This window comes from Hirundo rustica, chromosome 3, assembly GCF_015227805.2.
Source record: "Hirundo rustica isolate bHirRus1 chromosome 3, bHirRus1.pri.v3, whole genome shotgun sequence".
Lineage (NCBI taxonomy): Eukaryota > Metazoa > Chordata > Aves > Passeriformes > Hirundinidae > Hirundo > Hirundo rustica.
Genome location: NC_053452.1, coordinates 11905736 through 11925255, shown reverse-complemented (window position 1 = coordinate 11925255; position 19520 = coordinate 11905736). Strand labels below are relative to the sequence as shown.

Genomic DNA, 19520 nt, shown 5'->3' with positions numbered 1-19520 from the left:
CGCTCCTGGCGGGCACGGCTCGGCTCGGCTCGGCAAGGCAAGGCGAGGGACTGACGCGCCGCTCGCAGCCCGAGGCCCCGTTCCCCGTCCCGCCCCGACACTCACGTCGAGAGCTTCCTGGTCCAGAAGAGCCCGCCGGGCCAGAGCTCCTGCAGCTGCACGGCGCGGGCCAGGTTGCCCTTGATGTGCTCCAGGAAGCGGGCGGCCTCTGCCTCCAGGCGCTCGCCATAGGGCAGCAGCTTGTTATAGACGATCTCCTTCTGCGGCGGCCGGGCCATGTCGGCGCTGCCCGGGGAGGACCGGTGACCGCGGCCGCCGCGCCCCGCCCGGCTCCGCGCCGCTCACTTCCGGCGGAAGGCGGGCCCGGGGCGGCTCCGGGCGCTCCGCGGGCACGGGGTCGGCCCGGGCCGGGCGGGGGCCGCGGGGCCGGGGCTCTGCCGGGGCCGGCCACGGCGCTGGCCCTGCGTGTCCCCTTGGGTACCGCCACGGGCAGGGGGCGGAAAGGCCGCGGTGGCCGGCCCGAGTTCAGGGTTCGCCCTCTGCGGCTTTATGGTTTTTTAAAAGGCCCTTCTCCGAAAGCTGCCTCCACCTAGAAGCGTAATTCGGAGCGAAAGCACTCCCCCGCCGGCTTCTCTCATCGGGAGGGAGTCAAGCGTTGGTTGTCGCTCAGAAACACTCGGTGTGAGGTGGGGATGGGGCGGGTGCTGGAGATAACGGGGCAGTCGCCATCCCTGGAGCGGGGCAGGGACAGAGCGGACCCTCAGTGCCGCGGTCTGGCCGACACGGAGGTGTCGGGCCACAGGCTGGACTCGATGATCATCTCCGAGGTCTTTGCCCACCTAATTGATTCGGTGGTGCTGTAATTAGCCCTGGAGTTTGGTAGCAGATTGCGCGGCTGCCTAAGAGGCTTATTTGAAATAATAACGCTAGTCAGGAGCGCAGAGCTCGCCCGCGGGCCGTGGGCGTGGGATAAACTGCTGAGGGATATGTGATAACAGCACTGATAGCTGTTATCTCCAGCTGTCCTAATATAATTGAATTTATCCTCAAGAGTTACATCGTGGCCATACAACAGCTGCAAACTGATAAGATTTAGAGCTACTGACAAGGGCAAATCCTGTTTTCTGATATTTATGCTCAAACTAGCTCTGCTTATAATTAAAAAAAAAAAAAAAAAGCTAACTAAATTCTGGAAAACGACGGGGAAGGAGAAATGCCATAGAAAACCTAAGTATGACAGGCAAAGGCATCATGGCATCTTCCTGAGGAGTGCACTTACATCACCTACTTTCTTCATTCTCTTAGACCTGTATTCTTAATAAAGGAAGCACCAGGAATTTGTTTAGTGTCCCATCCTTCTGAAATACCCTTCCATTCCTAGAAGATTCTGTATCACATGATCTCATGGATCACACCTATCAACTTTTACATGATTACAAAATAGCTGGACTTCACTAAAATTGTTGCCATCTTTCACAGGGACTTTACAGTTGTGTTGCCTCATATCTGCATGAGGCAGAACAATTCATAGATGAATCTCTGCCCTTTCTGGCTTGAATTAAAAGTGAAACTTGATCATGGTCAGCTTTCTATGAGGATAAAGTACACCTTGGTTTAGCATTTTTTCTGGTGAAAGCAGAAATAAACAATATGAAATTAATAGTTTTATCACCAATTCACTCAAGGGCAAACTGGCTGAAAAGCTGTAATAAAAAAACAGTATCTATGGTTAATGAAAAGGGTAAGTGAAAATATGTGTGCACTGAAACTGAAAAGTCTGAAATGACTTAATTTTTGTCACTTAGAGGCAATTCTTGATAATCACAATGGTGATTTGTTCAGACATTTCCAATGTGGGAAAGTGTTTGTTTAATTTGAAGCACGCAGAGTTTGTTTGGACTTGGAGGGGAAAAAAAATCTAAATTGTAGCCCAATTTTCTGAAATTGAATTTGGCAGATAGATAAGGACCTTCACAGCTGCCTTCTGTTGCTTTGTAGCCATGTTATAATTACTCCTGCCCTTTCTAACCCAAGTTAAAACTAAGCCTTGATTTTTCAAGCATTTTGGAGTATTTGGCATGTGAATGAACATCTCTGACTTCAGGGAGCCTGTTCTGTCTGAACCAACAACTGCCTTCTCAGCTGTGGCCTCAGACACATGAATGCCTCCCCCCAGGATTAAACACTCACCTTCTGGGGTAAAACATGCCAAATTATGCCATCAGCCCCTCTGGCAGCCATGCTTACCAACTCATCAGATCTCTTCCATTCCTGTGTTGAGTGAAACAAGGGGAGAGGGGATTCCTGCTCCATTCATAATTACAGTAGTAACATACCTGTAGTACTTGCATTTTGAATGTATTTTCTGCATGTTGATTATTGTACTAATTACTAATTTAGTAATTATAAAAAAACCCACAAAAACTAATCCTTCCCCTCCCTGCTATGCCGCCATTCTGCTCTTTAAAAAGAGGAGGGGGAAAAAAAAAAAAAGATACATTTTGCCAAGTGAGTCAAAAATAAATGTGTTGTTCAAGTTTGCAATATGTTTTGGCTGCAGCAGTGTGTGAGAGCACATTTAGTTCCTGAGTCAGATGATGAAGGACGGGGCTTTCATAACACAGGACCCGTCTGTGCCACTTCACATCAACAGCTTCTTCCTCTCTTATTAAGTAGGAGGAATATGAATTGCCAGCAACCCAAATGTGGCAGCCACCTGTTGGTTTTGGCATTGCCTCCTGAGAATTGATGAATCCGAGCGGTGTAGTTGTGAGAAAAACACAATCTTCCCATTCATGAGAAACTCTGAGTGCTGACAGTGGCGTGGGTCATTCTGGGGGGTGTTCACATGTTCCCCCGTGGGGGAATGCTTGAAGGCAGCTAGCACCAGCACTGGCACAGGGATTTGGCAATTTTGTCACTCAGCCTTGCTTCCTGCTGCCTCAGCTCTCCAGTGACTACTTAGTGCAGATGTTTTCCTTAGTGACCCATCTGTCCTTTTCCACCCAGGCTGAAAGTTGGATAATTTTTGAGTGACAGATTTCTATTTTTCAGTACCTGAGGCCCTTCCAGTACATGAGGGGAGCCTAAAAGAAAAATGGAGAGGGACATTTCACAAGGAGCTGGAGTGATAGGACAAGGGGGGATGGCTTCAAACTGAAAGAGAATAGGTTTAGATTAGATATACACATGAAATTCTTCTCTGTGAGGATGGGGAGGTCTTGGCATAGGAAAGCTGTGGCTGCTCCATCCCTGGAAGTGTCCAAGGCCAGGCTGGACAGGGCTTGGAGCAACCTGGGATAGTGGAAGATATTCCTTCCCATGGCAGGGGGTGGAACTGGATGGGCTTTAAAGCTCCTTTCTAACCTAAACCATTCTATGATTTTACAGTTTGGAAAAGAATAGCTGAGCCAACAGGAGCTTCATATTACCTGTATCATACCTGACCAAGTCTATGACACTCTCCACCCCCACACCCCCCCACACACCCCCCCCATCTCACAAAGCCTCACTGCAGGAATGAAGAGGAACAGCTGCTTTTTTATGAGGATCCTCAGACTTTCGCTCAGCCCCATGTTTCTAAACTGGTCAGTCATCCAAAGTTGGCGCCAAAAGGTGCCAAAGAGGCAATTCAGAAACATCCCTGTCACATAAACTTCTTGTTTTATAGAGAATTTGTCTATTTGGGGGATGAGGGCAAGAGTAATTACAGCATCTGAATGAGGAACTTAAAGTTTCCTGTGTAGTATGGGACAAAAATAGGTTCTTCTAAAGTGTGATTCAGAGGAACTAATTTTAGGTCCCTAAAATAAGGCTGTCTAAATACTTCATGACATGTTTCAAGTTGGATGGGGAGGCGGGTTCAGTGTACCTACAGCACATACACTGAATATTGTTCTCTTTCTGCAATGCCTGTTTGGATCTGTGTGTTCTAATGTAAGTGGAACATTTCTGTTGAGCAGAAATAAGAGGTGAAGAGGTTCAAGTGTTATGTGCACCTGTATGATGTTTAAAAGACATAGACAGGGTTGACCAAATAGATGCAGCATTGTTATCCTTCACTTTACATTCCCAGTGGTTCTTTTTATGAGAGTTACATCCGTCCTCAATTAAATCCATTCACAAGATATTGTTTGGCCTCTGCTCTTTTCCAGCTGAACTTAGTGGGTTACTGTGCTTACAATGGACAGTCTTTGTACAAGAACAGGACCTCAGTTTTCCTTGGTGAAATAAATTAATTTATAGAAAAAGTGGGGTTTCCCCTCCACTCCCTGGCGTTGTTCTTTTTTAGTGCCTTATTGCCTAAGATTTGAAAAGCATAATTGTCCCAAATCCACAGCAGAGGTTCTGCCTGTGACAGGCTGTTTCCTCTACTTGCCTGAAACTCCCAAAGATATCCCTGGAAACTATTGTGCCTGGAGGGAGAAAAAGCAATAGACTTGAGCCTCTTTGGAAGAGGTTCTTTCCAAATTACTCATAGCTATTTGAAATATATAATAATTTCTTGGATGTGACAGAAATGCAGCCAGCTTTGGGGAAAGAGACATCAGGGTTATTTTCTGTTCCTCTTGAGCCATTGAGATGGATTTTTCTCTCTCACCCTCTTGCCAAACAGAAACCAGCCCCAGAGAAGCATGTGATGACAGCAAACTCACAAAGGTCATTCCTAGGGATTCTGCTGTTCTAGGAAATCAAGGAAACACAGTCCCTTGGCAGTCACTCACATAGAAACTGCTGATTATAGCCTTGGGTGTCTCATGCAGCTGCCCTGTGTTTGCCAGAGAGGATTGTGACACACCTTACCCCAAGTGCCTGAGTAGCTGATCATATTTATTAAGTGACAAATACATCTGTTGTGGCTTCATCTGCAGTTCTCTGGTTTGTCTATTCCTTGTCAAGATGAAAAATTGACAATGTCTATTTAAAAATAAAATAAAAAATATATAAGGTCTGCTTTCCCAAGCCAGGATAAATCAAATAACAACCAAAAATATTTGCTCAGGTTTTCAGTCTTGTTTCAATCAGCATTCAGCGCAAATAATTGTGTTTATCATGGCCATAACTCAAGTACTTGTTCAGGCTTTAATCCTGTGGGTCAATTGTGTGTTCACTGTTTGAACATGTGGATCAGAAGTATTTAAATATTTATGAATTCTGGGGGCAAAACAGGCTCACCTTAAGCAACCAATCCTTTCTCTCCTGCTAAAGAATTATCTGTCCTTTGCTCCTGGCTGAGTAGTTTTGTGCATGGAATCTGCATGGGAGACTTTTTGGCATGTTTCTAAAGCAGCAGCTTCTCTCATGGTGTGTTAGGGAGACACCCAGCAGATTAACAAACCTTTGGGAGGATCACATGGAACAAACTCGGAGCTCTCTGGTGTTCATTTGTCTAACCTGGCATGTTGTTTATGTCTATGCCCTGGTAACATGGGGATAATAAGTGTAATTATGTCAGGGGCATGATTATGGCAGTGCTGGGCCTGCTGACTATCACCAAGATTCCAGGAATTGTAAATTGGTTTATTATTGACCCGGGTATCCCATTAAGAAGAGTTCAAGGTGAAACAATGACTGTCAATTAACACTTCCTTACAACCTTGGAAATATAACTGTCGGCAAGGCAGTTTAGGATAGAAGGAATGTTCCAATTAAAGAGCACAGGAGGCCTGGAAATTCAGGGATATCCCAGGGAGAGAAAAAACAGTTGCTTTTGCCACATTTGTGTGTTGTTACTTCGAGGCCAAGCCCAGTGGAAAACTGAGCCTTGCCTTGTGAAAGGCAGCAACTGCCCTTCTGCTGGGCAAAGCACTGAGAACTGGGTGAAAGAGCTCGGGGGAGTTTAGAAAATTCAAGTGAGAAACAGAATCTTTCTTGAACAAAAAGAGCAGGGAAAAGACAGCTTGTAATCTCCAGAGAGGGTTCTGCAGGGCAATCTGGTGGGTGTTCACTGTGGCTGTGATACCACTATCTACAAGCCCCATGTGTTTTCTTTTTCACTAGCATGCAATGGATGGATACAGAACCTGATTCATGCTTTGCCAAATGCCTGCTCAAATCCTGTAGGCCTGCTCTGAATCAATCTGCTTACCAAAAGGCATTGCTGGAAAAATGGTTGTCCTTGGAGATTCCAGCCCCCTTCGCCTGGGAAAGATAGAGTCATCAGCATCTGGAGTGGTATTAGCAGGAGGCTTGACAGGCTCTGAAATTAGAAGAAAGTGTGCCAGAATGACTCTGGTTACTCCTACACATCCCCAGAAAATTAGCACCTCTGAAAAGCAGGGAGTTTTGACATAGGAAGTCAGGAACAAAGCAAATTTGGGGTGGTGTCAGGGGTGCCAGAGGCGTTACCAAGGTCAAAGCACCCAAGAGCTGGATGTGCACAGCACCTCTGCATCACAGCAGCTGCAGCACTCTGAATGCAGCCATAGCCAGCAGCCCAGGGCACCTGACCTAATCCTGCACTGCACAGAGCAGGGGATGGCACCCACCAAAACTCTCCAGGGGCTTTTCAGGGAGAAGCTGGTACAATCAGAGTTACTTTGTAGAATATCTCCTTCAGGTGCCCTCACTGTGATTTTTTTGAAGTTAGATATTCATTTATTATTCATTTATAGATATTCATTTATTCATTTATTTTCTCACTAGATTCCCAGACTCTCTTCCTTTTTCTCTCTGCAGCCTCTGCAAAAATGTTTATTTTTTTCCAGGAAAGCCTTCAGTTTCTTTCAGAGTGGCCTCAGTCTTTGCTGCGGAAATGTGCAAGAACATTTTCCTGTGACAAGACTAAAACTCAGAACTAAAAATTAAGAACTGGGCGTGCATACAATTTTACTTCCCCCATTGCATACTCTCTGTTTTCTTAGTTCACATGCAGACATCCTGAGTCACAGGCTATTCTGTTCTGTTTAATAGTGCTAAATGGGTTTTTCATCCCCTCATTCATCTGCTTTTTAAGCTCATTATGTTCTGGCATCATGTTCTGCAGCAGTAATTTCTGAATCATGCACAGTGTGAAAAGTTGTTCCCTTTTTGATTGTTGTTAACTTTTTATCTGGGCATTTTTTTAGTGCTGAGTTCTTCCGTGTGAGAAATAAAAAGGCCGCTTTGCCATCTATGATTATACAGTCCTGTGTGGTCTACAAAAATCATGCTGATTCTTCCTTTTTTATCAGAACCACTCAAGTTTCTGCTAGTTTGCATAGGGAAGGTGTCATCAAGTTATAAAGATGGATGAAAATTTGGGACTGACTGCCTTTCGAAGGCAAGAGAGCATCTTTCTTCACCCAGATGCAGACTTTCACCAAATTTGTCACAAGTAAATGTCTTTGAAGCATACTTTTGATGAGAGCTGGCCACAACGTTCAGACTTGGAGAATGAAATCCAGAAGTTATCCAATTCCAAGCAGTGAAGCAGTAATCAATTCGGTGAGACTTCCTCTGATGGCACAGGCTGCACAAATACAGGGCAAGATTCTGAAATACTCACTATTTTTTCTTTGTTGCTTTTGAGAAGAAATAAAGGTCTAATACAATTAAGGAGAATGTATCAAATAGTTTCACAGAGCTGCAAAATGTGATGCTGTCAACCCATCTCCCCAAGAAACCATTCCCTTAGCAACCCATGCTCTTCTGTGTGTTCTTAGATCTATCATAGAGCCCTGAATCCTCCCCAAATTTGACAGCATTGTTCTGGCAGCCGTGGGAAGGGTGATGCTTAAAATTTTCTATGTTTCAATGGGAATAAAAATGGCCTTAAATGCCCACATCTCCTCCTCCTCAGCATGTGCAACAGGAGAAAACATAACAGTAGAATCTCAATGTTTTCCTCAAATGTTAATGAATTTCCCGTGAATGGATATTTCATAAATCAAATGTTGGATCAACCTGCTTTCCTATCAAAACAATTGATATGTAGGTGTTATAGTAGGTGGGTTTGTGTTTGGATTTAGTCATCAAGCCAAGACTGACTTGAGCCTTCATGCCAGCAGAAGAGGACCGACAGACTTAACCCCAATGTGTTTTTTTGTTTTGTTTTGTTTTTTTGTTTTGCTTTTTATTGTTTGTTTGTTTGGTTTTTTGTTTTCATTTTTTGTTTTTTTGGGTTTTTTTGGCCATAGGACAGATCAGTTCATATGCTTATTTTTTAATTCCCAACATTTTGTAGTTTAAAAGAATTTTGCAGTGATGATGCAAGTTTCTAGGACTGATTTCCTCATAGCAAGTATTTATTTTATATTTACCCAATGGTTTAGTTCCTTATTATTGTTATGGACAAATCAGTAGCCAATTTAATATAAAGTAATTTTATATTTGTAATTTTAAAAATAATAACAGTCTGAAATAGCCACAATAAAAGAGACAACCTCGATCCCGGGTTATCGAAGTTGGGTGAACGTAGAGACGGTCACAAATGAACCAGTCCTCTCCCGTTCACGAATGCTTAGATCCAGTGGTCAGGTTTTATACAGATTTTCTCCCCTGAGGCAGTTTTATTGTTAGTTCCTATCTGAAGTACATATTCATGTGTTTTCTTTCTCTGGCCGCTTGGTCCTGAATAATTCTTCCCGGCAGAGTAGGACACCTGAATGAGGTTACAAGAAGAGAAATCGGTATTGGGATGCTGATGGTGACATTTCTCAGTCTTTCTCTTCTAGATTGGTATCATGTGTTAATCACCGGAGGAGGCAGGTGGCTCTTCCTTGATGGATGGCACATCTCCTGCTTGGCCATTCTTTTTGGTTGCTAATCTGGGTTTTGCCCTGCTATTCTCTGGAGTCTCTACAATTGCAAATCAGTCTTGGCAAACAGGAGGGTTTCCACAGCCTGGTGGAAACCCTCTGCTTGTAATACAGTTTATAGTTTATAACATATAGAACACGAATTTATCTCAAAATATCTATCACATTATCATTTCAGCTTAAAACTTCACTGCTACCAACTAGGAATTATTTACCTGAAAATTCTTTCCTTTTTTTTAAGTATCAGTGAAAATACTTTTAAAAGCTTAATTTAGACTGAAACATTTTGAACATTGTTTTCATGCGGTTTAATTGGTGGGGGTTTATTGGTTTATTGCCCAGCTTAAAAAATAAAAGCTCCTTTCAGAGAAACAGCCATTAGGACTTCACATCCTACAGAATCAGGCTATGACACCAAAATGAAAAATAACACAAAATCTAAACAATATAGTCTAGCCAGAGGAAAATAACAGACTCACAGTTTTGTACATGTCACTTGTGCTACCTTACATAAGCAATCCGGGATTTTGGAGCACGAAGGACAAATTTAGGTCCCATCCACACAAAGTTTGGCGGCACTCCTGAAATCTGATCTGTGTGGGTGTGACTCATACCCTGCACAACGCTCCCCTTGCTCAGGGGCTGCTGCACCGGTGGGAGGTTCTTCCCACACGGATCACGTCCCTGGATTTAGATCCTGGAGTATAAATGGATCAGGAGACAAGTGTGGTAACCAGGTCACCTCTTTGCGCTATGGGCACACTGCGGATTCATCTATAAAGTCATTAATCACTCAAAAGCCACAATAAAGCTCTCGAACAATCCCCCTTTGTGCCTGTCTTGCCCTTTAGACTTCCAAATATAATCTGTAGTGCTAAAAAGAGAAAGTTCCTGATAGCCAGTAAAGAGGAAAAACTGGGAGATTCAGCCCTGCTGAAAGGTTTCAGTACATTTAGATATTATGTAAATAAGAACTGCAAAAAAGATCCTGAAGAAGCTCGTACAGCTTTGAAGCAGAGGCAGCAATCACATTAATTTTCATTTAGAAATGAGGAGTAAATATAATTTAAGAGAAAAAAACATTATATGGGAATGAGGAAAAGAGAAAGAATAGTGAAAAAAGCAAGAAATTCATAATTTTGCCTGAAGAAGAAAACAAAGGAACAACAGCGCATTATCTTAAAGGACAGGGGAAAAAAATCTGATTTGCATTACCATTTACAGAAAATAAGGGGGAAAAATGCTGGAAAGGTCAACCAAGCTTACATGGCTTCCAATCTTCTTCCCTGATATTCCATGCTCCCTAGGTAACAGCAATAACCTGGCAACAGAAGCAGTATCTTTATTATTTATTTATCTGGAGGCTTTGGTGTCTTTTGGGAAACACTCGTCAAAATCGTCTGGGGACAGTTTGCAAGTGAATCAGGTCTAGAGTTTGGTTCAGATAAACAGAGCTGCGCAGCTAAAGATATGTCAAGAAACTTTTATGATAACAAGTAGCAGGAGAGAGAAATGCAATCACAGCAGGTATGAGAAGGAACCAGGTAACCTAAAAATGGTGCAGAAAAATAGCAGTGCTGTTAGAAGGTGAAGGATGAATCAATACAGGAAAGTGAGAGGTTATGTGCCTGATGAGGTATCCATGTGAATACCAAAGGCAGTCATTTTGGGAGTGGGAAACATCAAGTGTGCACAGTGGTGTGGGGTGACAGCCACACACAGAGATAGCAGGAGTAGTGAGTAATGGAAGTACCAGAAAGTTGGTTTTTCAGCTATTCTGTGCCTGAGGTGAACAAACAGCATAAGGAACATACAACTTTCAAATGACCAACCCAAAAGCTTAGTAACTGAGATGCTTTAATCATTGCTTTTTATTGTTAGAGGCCAGAATCAAGGGCACCAATAGGTCTGACCCTCTCAACCAGCCTCACCTGGGAACCACCCACATCCCCTCTGCTCTTTGGTGCAGGAGCTCTACTCCAGCTGAGGGTTGAGCAGAGCTCTTGCCTTTAAATCATGAGTGTGTTCAGTCCTGGTTTTACCTCTGTGTTGTAGCTGTGGTTCCAGCCCAGCTTCCTGCTCCTGGAGGGACTCTACTTGTGCTGCCTGCCCAGGTGCTGTGGGACCGTTGTCACTGACGTGCCAAGGCTGCTCCTTGCAAAGCCGTGCTTGTGCTGTTCCCTGGTGTTTGGCTGCAAGGGCACTATTGTTGGGCTTTGGTGTTTTCCAGTAATAATAATTTTTACTATGCCCTTTTTCATGCCACAGCCAAAACCCAGTGTTGTTGGAAAGTTTTACTGTGCTTGGAGTGAATACTGGGAGTTTTTAAAGGCTTTATGCCTGGACGAGGGGCAGAGGGCTGCTGGTGGAATGTGTTATTGTTATTTTTATAACTGGCTGTAGCTTTGGGAAGTGCAGCCAACAGGTTCTCCTTAGGCCAATGCCACCACCCTGGAATAAACAGCTGGAAGTGGGAGGGAAATTCAGAACTCTCTGCAGGCTGCCTGCATTTCTTGGTAGTATGTGCTAAAGCTCTTATGCTAATTAGTGTGTTGGGGTAACCTTTGGTTTCTAATATTGATTACTTAGGCAGCAAAATATTAAATGTTTTACAGTATCATCTTCTGGAGTTTTCTGCTACTTGTCATGAAATAAGGAGAAAGTTGGACTTGTCTAAGGAAAGATGGGCAAGATGTTATGACAAATAAATGAAATGTCAAAGACTCTAGTGATAAAAAAATGTTGTTGCTGGTGCTGGAATCTGCAGGTAGCAAAGTGTCATCAGCACCAGGATGAGCGGAATGAGATTTGTCTTTACAAACAAGCTCTGAGTCTGCTAGTAGACAAAACTAGCACTGAGAGATAAGAGAAACAATGGGAAGGATTCTACTGATTGGTGAATGGAAAAGAAGATACTTGCCTTTACAAACAAACCATAAGTTTGTTTGTAAATGAAACTGAATATTGAAAGATGAAAGCAACAATGGGGAAAACCCATAAAAATTAAAAATTAGTGGGGGGTTATACATTAAAAAAGGAATCTTAGGTCTTAGGCATTTTGGGACGTCTGTACCTCTCAAGTACCTCAGCCAATGGGGAAAGAGAGAGGGAAATGCGGCCGGGAAATTAAGATAAAAAAGAGGCTGCGTCTTCCGAAAAACTGAGAGACCCCAGGGGAAATGCCCCATGGCCTCTCCCTTTATTCGAATAAAGTAAAAGGACTCCTCTGTCTCCTATTTGGACATAAACCTCTGGTGTTCGTGGATTAATTTTCCTAACAAGGATAAGCTCTGCTTTCAAGGCTTGTGTGGCTTTCTACTGCAATAAACTGCTACTGTAGATGATTTTTTTAGCTGGTCTTGCTCTTCACTGCTGCCAGATGGCAGCAAATTACCAAATATTTTCTGTGTTCTGCTCCTCTTTCAAACCAAAATGGTGCTGGTTCCACATTAGAAAAATGTATGACCTCTGTGAAAGGCAAAGATTTGATTTAATGTGCTATATAGGTAAAACAAATGAAGTTTTGTCCATCATGTTCCTATTTCCTGTCATACTGGAAGCTTTTTGTTTCTATGTGAATATTTGTGTTCTGAGCTGAATTGAGTGGTTGTTTCTCTAGTTAACTCGTGCGTCCGGGAAAAGTAATTTTGTTATTTTTCTAGGACTTTATTTTGACCCTCCCTCTAGCCTTGAGATCCTGTAAACAGCTCAGGTTATGCTGCATTACTGTAGAATAAAAGTTGCATGTGGATGGAAATTGCTTAATGGAGAGAGTAAATAAAATTATTTTTATTGTAAAGTTGCTGTTAAATTACCTTTATCGGTTGGTGAGCAAGAGCAGTGAGAGTTCATCTTCTAAGGCTGGATAAATGCTGTTTCTAATGTAGAATTCAGCCTAAAAAACCTTTTTTTTTTTTTTTAATGAAATTAATATGGTAGGGGGAGAGTTAAACTTCAAGCAGACATAGAACACACCAGAGAAAAACCTTTGTGGCATGTTGTTGGAGGCTCTCAACCTATTAAATAATCAATTGTTGACTTGATTTTGTATATGTAGCACATAGACAAAAGAAATGTCATGATGATAGTTTTGGAAAGGTTTTCTAATGAGAACATTAGCACTTCTGGATACCACGGAAAGCTGGCTGAATAGCTTGCATGCAATGAGCTGGCTTTCTCTGGGGTCTGCTGCTCCAGCTAAGGAATCTGGCATTTGCCCCAGCACAGGGGGGAGAAATGGACTGTTAAAACACTGGGTGAAGTGGGTTTTTTTAATCATGTGGAGATTGGAGATAGAAGTTGGTCATTCAGCCTCATTCAGGGAGGGATGCCCAAAAAATTTTGAGGGTTTTTTCTTATGCTTTAGTATTCAACTACCTAGTTTTCCACCTTATCAGGCAAAATTGCCTCAATTCAGCAATGTATGGAACACATTTTGTTTTCGATGATTCCTGTAAGTGCCTGGGAAATACTAATGCTGCTCACCTGTGCCGTGAATGCTGGAGATTCCAGGTGTGTATGTGGCAGCACCAGTCCCGGAGGAGGAGATGGTGCCGTTCGGACACTGCTCTCTGAACACATTTCTAATCTGAACTAGAGATGGGAATGACACCTTGTGAGGGCTCTGTAGGACCACCCCTCAGGGCTGCTGGGCGCGTTCCTCACGGCGGGAAGGTTTTCTCGCCCTCGGGACCACGGGGCACTTCCCGCCCTCGGGGTCGGGCGCTCTCCCCTCACAGAAGAAGCGATGTTTTCCCTCACAGGAAGAGCTGTGTCACCCTTCGCTGTCAGGCGCGTTTCCCCTCACAGGAGGAGCGATGTTTCCGCCCGCCGCTGTCGGGTGTTCTCCCCTCACGCTTCAGGCTCTGTTCGGGGCGCCGGGGCCCGCCCCATCCCCGCCGAGGCGGCCGCTTTCGCGGTAAGCTTGAGCCTCTCGCGCTCCCGTCCGGGCACCGCTGGTCCGCGGAGCACCGGCGGCCGCCACTGCGGCTCTTCCTCGGCCGCTGCCATGGCAGCCCTGGCCAAAGCCTCGGGCGCGCTCAAATCCGTGGATTACGAAGTGTTCGGGCGGGTGCAAGGTAACGGCAGGCTGAGAGGGGCTGCGCTGAGGCGGCGGTGGCGGAACTGCGCGTGCGCAGGGCGGGAGCGGCCCGAGGGGAGGCGGGAGCCGCCGCGTTCCCAGCGGGACGGGAGAGGGATTTTGTGTGTTTGTTTGGGGTTTTGTTTTGTTTGTTTTTCGCTTTAAATTGGTGTAAATATTTCCCCGCCTTAAGGCTCGGCTCCCCCTGGAGCACAGGCTGCTCCCGTTCCGCGCTCTCCCGCTCGCGGCTTCTGTCAGCGCGGCCATGTGGAAAAGCCCCTCCCGTCCTTCCCATTCACACAGTGACATTCACACAGTGACTGCGGCGTTCTCACTGCCGCTTCGGTGCGTGAATGACAGTCAGCGTGTGGCGAAGGGAAGGCTCCAACACAAGTTCTGTTCGGTTTCCCTGGTATTAACGTCGCTGAAATTCCCATAGTAAAACACTACGGGTAGCTTGTATGCATATCATTGCTCCTTTTTATTAACTGAAATTTCTACAGGTGTTACGCTTTCACAGGACTTTAATTTTTTTTTTTTTTTAGGTGTTTGCTTCAGGATGGTAAGGCAATGCTGGACTTGCTAGCTACTTTATGGTATAATATTTCCAGTGCTAAAAATAAAGCAGCAGGTCTGTGGAGTGTAAACATGTCCAGCCTGAACTTTGGTTGGATGATTAAGTACTGTGAGTAGACTTAAAACGGTTTTATATTAAAATGGAGTTTTAGAAGCTTGCTAATGTGTTGCTTGTGTAGATTGTGGTTTGGGTGATTTGTGATGTAACAGCCACAAGAATGTTGTAATACCTTAATCTTTAGAAAGGTTAAATCTGAAACAAGGTGTTTCAGTTTAACTTTTCAGATGGCAACTCAGGACCTGTATTTAAGGAAGGTTACTGTGGAAAAATCTGGTTAAAAATGTGCCGCAAATAAGTGCTTTGTGGTTCATACCCTAAGCAAGTGACTACAGCAGCTCTGAAGTGCAGCAGGTGGTTTTGCATTTCACAGAGACCCACAAAATGTGAGGGCAAAATTAAAGTAAGAATAGTGGTTTGGTCTCAAAATAGTGCCCCATGCTTAATGTTAAACCTGAGAGATTTTATGTATAGTTTATGTGCATTGTGAAATAGTACCAAGTGGAAATGAACAGAGGACTGCAGTGGAGTTTGCCTTGAATTTAGTTATTCTGTCAAGAAGAAAGGGTAAGTCCAAGCTTGCTGTGCCTTGTTTTGAGCTGACCCAGGACCATGTGAACACACAGCTTGGTGCCAGTACTGAGGAGAAGGTTTGCAGCTGCATTCCTATGCTTTTGGGCAAATTGGTTTGGAGAAGCTGCTCATAATCACCTTGGAAAACAATCTTCATAGTTAGCACTGCCTTTTCATTGGCTAAATCACCCCAAAGCACGGTTTTTCTTTTGGAATGGGTCTTACAGACCTGAAGTTTGACTCTTGCTATTTGTGAATTTCATCACGGGTGGCTGGGAGACCATAAATTTTTTGTTATTGCAGAAATATGCTTGTTTTTTTCTAGTAATTAGATTATAACCTTTGCTGTTGATTGTCAGTAGAAATGCAGTAGGTGGGGGCGGGATTTAAAGGGTGGAAGTCAGGTGGAAAGGATTTGAAAGGGAACTGGGACGTTTGTACATGTAGCAGATTTAATGAGTTTAAAAACTATGTTGATCAAAGGGTCAAATGAGCAGTGATAGGAGCTGTGGAAAGGAATAAAGTAGGTACAAGGGAATGGTGTGGGATTAGTGGAGTTCTTTGTGATCAATTTTTTTTTCTTTTTGGAAAATGAGCTCTGCCTGCTGCAACTCCAGAGCTGCCAGGAACATTGGAATGCCTGAGGATGAGCATCACTCATGGATTTTTATTTTTAAAGTGTAGCTCTTACAGCTGGGCAAATGCAAGTGGGGGGTGATGTGTTCTGTCTGTGCTGCCATTGATTGTCCTCTCTCGTTATTTCCTAAATCAGTACACAGAACAGGAAGCCAAGAAATTAGGAGTGGTTGGCTGGGTTAAAAATACCAGCCAAGGAACTGTGACAGGCCAAGTGCAGGGCCCAGAAGAGAAAGTGAATGAAATGTAAGTATTTCTGTGTTTGGGTTTTTTTTTTCCTTTCTCTCATTGAAGTCACTTACAGAAGTGTTTTTAATACGAAGTGACAAGTAGATCCCTGTGTTAGTAGTGTAACAATGTTTTCATTCAGTTTTGGAGGTAAGAAGGTGCATTCTTTGAGATCTGAACAAGTCTTTAAGCTTGAAAAATACTGTTTTCATTTCTAGTGTCACACGGTTTGTTAGGGTATTTCCTTAACAGCCTCATTTCTTGTGAAATGAAAAGAAAGCCTTTATTCATGTGACTGAAGATCTGGTTTTTAATTCATCAAAATTTCTCTTGTTAAAAAAATTGAAGAACTTCTTGAAATGCTTTCTCAGTCTGCACTTTGAAAACAGTTTAAGGGAAACTGGGTTTAAACATGATTTTTTTCTGATTAAAAAAAAAAACCAACCCAAAAAAACCTAATAGATAAATGCATGTTTTGGCCAAGGCTTGCAGTCTCTGCCATTTGAAAATGAGTTTTGAAGTATTTTGGTGTCTTTTTAGGAATGGTTAATATTTTCATTAAGAAATTGCCAGTTTCCAGGAGGCTAAAGCTATCACTGAGGAAATGATGCCTGGAAAAACACAAAGCCTGACTGAGTTCCTTCCAACTATCATTTTTTGCAAGTGTATACAGGGAAATTGTTGGGAACTTGAAAAAATCCTTCAGGGGTGTGTTCTCTCAACAAAGAAGGGCAGAACTTTCCTTTTCTAGATGGGAAATTAGCAATGCACATTCTGCCAATGGTTTCCTATACAGGAATTGCTTCAAAACTGGACGTGGATGAAGAGAAGTTGGCTTTGTGCACAGAAAAGTGTTGCACATTCTAGTCGGGAGGTTTAAATGATTTTCATTTAAATTCATTTAATGGAATGATTAAATTGAAATCATTTCATTGAAGTAATTTTCCTTGGTTTTGTGCTTAACATGAGGTTGCTTATTTTGGGCTGCAGAATATTTACAAAGCTAGAGTAATATGAAGTTTTTTCTTATGTCAAGTTTATGCTTACTTTTTGGAAACAGTTTTGTTCATACCCAGATCTCTTTATGTTTTGTAAATCTATGTAGGTACCACATTTTTATTTAACTTGGAAAATGAAACTGACCGTGTGAGAAACCAGGGTTTGTTTTCTATTTATTGTCCTACTTTGTTGTTTAAAAATACGGATCCAGAAGAAATAAAAAGTTGTTTCCAGTTGCTGCTCCTTTCTTTCATGTTGGAAACCAACGTGTTCCTCTGATGTGGGAATAATGTGGCAATGCTGAAGCCAGTGTAGTTTTTGATGCGTGGATTATTAAATTTGGGGTTCTGGAGTAAAGTTCTGAAATAGGAAGACTTTTCCTTGTACCCTCTGTGCTCTCCAATGTATGAAAAAGGCAGTAAGTTTATTTTTGCCATTAACTTGGTGAAGTTGCATGTGAAAAGGGAACTCTGATGTGTGAACTGCTCCTTATTTCTCTCTACTGGTACTAGTGAATAGCAGATCAAAATGGTTTTGAGGTTCTGGAAGGTTTTTTCAGAATTTTTTTAATAATGCTATGCATTCATAATACTGTGTTCTCAGATTTAAATGTTATTTAAAATGCTATATTTAAAAAACAAGACAACAAAATAAGGCTTGCTTCTGCTGTGGGAAACAAACCAATAACCCTAAACATGTGTTTGTATTCCAAGTGTGATAAATCACGAGGAAAAAATTCCATCACCAACTGCCTATGCATGTTCTGGTTTGCGTTTTAGCTTTTCAGGACTTTAAGACACTTTGATGATACTTGTTAAAAATGTGTAGCTCCTGCATGTTCAAGGGAGCAGGACACTTTGCAGAGGAGGAAGTGCATGGGCCAATAGTCAGGTATTTCAAGAAAGCTTCCTGGTGATGTTTGTCACCCTGTGGGAATCTTTCTAGAACAGTTTGTGCAGTATCATTTAGATCAATATTTTCACACTTACACCAGCTTTTCAATTAAACATGAAGCACAGAACAGCTTAAAAATCACATAGTGATGGTAATAAAACTTGTCAGTTGTTTTGCTGGAATTTTAACGTTAATGCACTTCAAGGGGAAGTAATAAAGGTGTTTTGGTCTGTCCTAAGCAATATTTATCTTTTTATGATGCTAAATAGAATCAAGAACGTGAGCTAAAAAGAATAGGGATGCCATTGGAAAGTATAGGTGTCCTACAGGTAAATAGGCAAAGCAATATAAGGGGGAGAAAGAGAGCAATAAGGGATTGAGAGGACAATAAAGATAGGGAAAGTGTAAAAAAATGTGGGGAAAAAAGCACAAGGCTCTCCAGTGTTGCCAGAAGCATGGAGTGACTAACAAAGCCTGCCTTTGTTCTGGAGCAGGAATGCAGCAGACCTCTAACAAAATGGTTTTCCAGCAGCTCCCCACTTTCTGCCCCATTTTATTCTGTTTTTGTATCAGTAATTATATTGGGAGGCACAGCCACAATGTATCCAGTACAGGCTCAACGTCAAGAAGCAATGGCTTTATATAATTTATTTTTTTGTGCAGGTTGCAAGGTAAGATATAACTTAGGAGGAGCAAGGGGGCGAGCAGACATAAAACGTAGTCATACTGAGTTACTTTGAAAAGTGCTGTGCAAAACAGGCAAACAGCTGAGCAGGAGCCTCCTGGCTCTGCAGGAATCAGTGTTAAATTTTAGATAAGTGTGAACAACTGGGGCCTGGGAAGTGCTGCATGTGCAGGAAGTTGTATCCATGATTGGAACATTCATTTAGTGTTGAACATGGGTATGGATTTCTTTGGAAGTGGCTGGTAGGTTAATTCTTTGATATTCTGTGGTGCTAAAATCTTGATCCCACTGAAAACTGGTAAAACATACAAATTTCTCCAAGCCTCAGATTGCAGTGGGAATGTCACTGAGCTGCAGGAAGCCCAAGGGATAGCTGAGCACTTTTAGATATTTTCCTTTCAATTTTGCATTGTTTGGTTTTAGTGAAAACCTTTTAGGTTCCCAGGGACCTGGTGACTTTTATGTAAAGTATTTCAAAGCAAATTTTTGAGTTGGGGGATCTTGGAGAATGTTTTAGAGAGTGTTTTTAAGAAGCCTTGAGAACCTTTTACCAGAAAGCTTGCTTTGTTTTTTCTTGGTTTTTAACTCTAGATGGAGCTGTTAGTTCTGAAGATCCTCAACCATCTGTGCTCTGTTTGCAGGGAATCTATTTTTGGACTGTTATGGTAGAATCCATCTTTTTCCTCACTCTGTTTTATAGTCCTGTTCCCTTTGCTGCTTCTGCACCACACAGATCACACCTCTTCTCATTAGATAAAAAAAGCTCGTTTTCAGAGAGTTTTACCTGTCAAATCCCAAGAGAAGCAGAGCTGTACCATTTCTGTAACGTGATAAGGGTTTATGGTAAAGTGGAGGTGTGTTTTTGCCAGCCAGGGTATGAGCTGATGACTAAAAATGGGGTAGAGGAGTGTAGTACTTTGTTTTATTAATTTTTTTCCCCAGGAATACTCACAGCACAGGGTTTTTCATTATAGTATCTTGTGCTATTTCTTCCACTTTACCCATTAAATAAGGTTGGAGCCTGTGTAGTCATGGTGGTTGTTGCCACAGCAA

General features: G+C 42.8%; 2 protein-coding genes across 3 annotated transcripts in view; one reads left to right on the top strand and one right to left on the bottom strand.

Annotated features, from left to right (window-relative positions):
• PSME4 (proteasome activator subunit 4) overlaps positions 1–330 on the bottom strand; it is a 47393-nt gene extending 47063 nt beyond the window's left edge. For both annotated transcript variants that reach the window (XM_040057877.1, XM_040057878.2), the window contains exon 1: positions 106–330. In XM_040057877.1, the coding sequence (XP_039913811.1) occupies positions 106–278 (173 nt within the window). In that variant the 5' untranslated portion in view covers positions 279–330. The remainder of the gene's footprint in view (positions 1–105) is intronic.
• Positions 331–13645: 13315 nt separating this feature from the next.
• Positions 13646–19520, top strand: part of ACYP2 (acylphosphatase 2) — a 32989-nt gene continuing 27114 nt past the window's right edge. Inside the window, exons 1-3 of the mRNA XM_040059987.2 lie at positions 13646–13816; positions 14364–14380; positions 15798–15907. Coding sequence (XP_039915921.1) covers positions 13747–13816; positions 14364–14380; positions 15798–15907 — 197 coding nt within the window. The 5' untranslated portion in view covers positions 13646–13746. The remainder of the gene's footprint in view (positions 13817–14363; positions 14381–15797; positions 15908–19520) is intronic.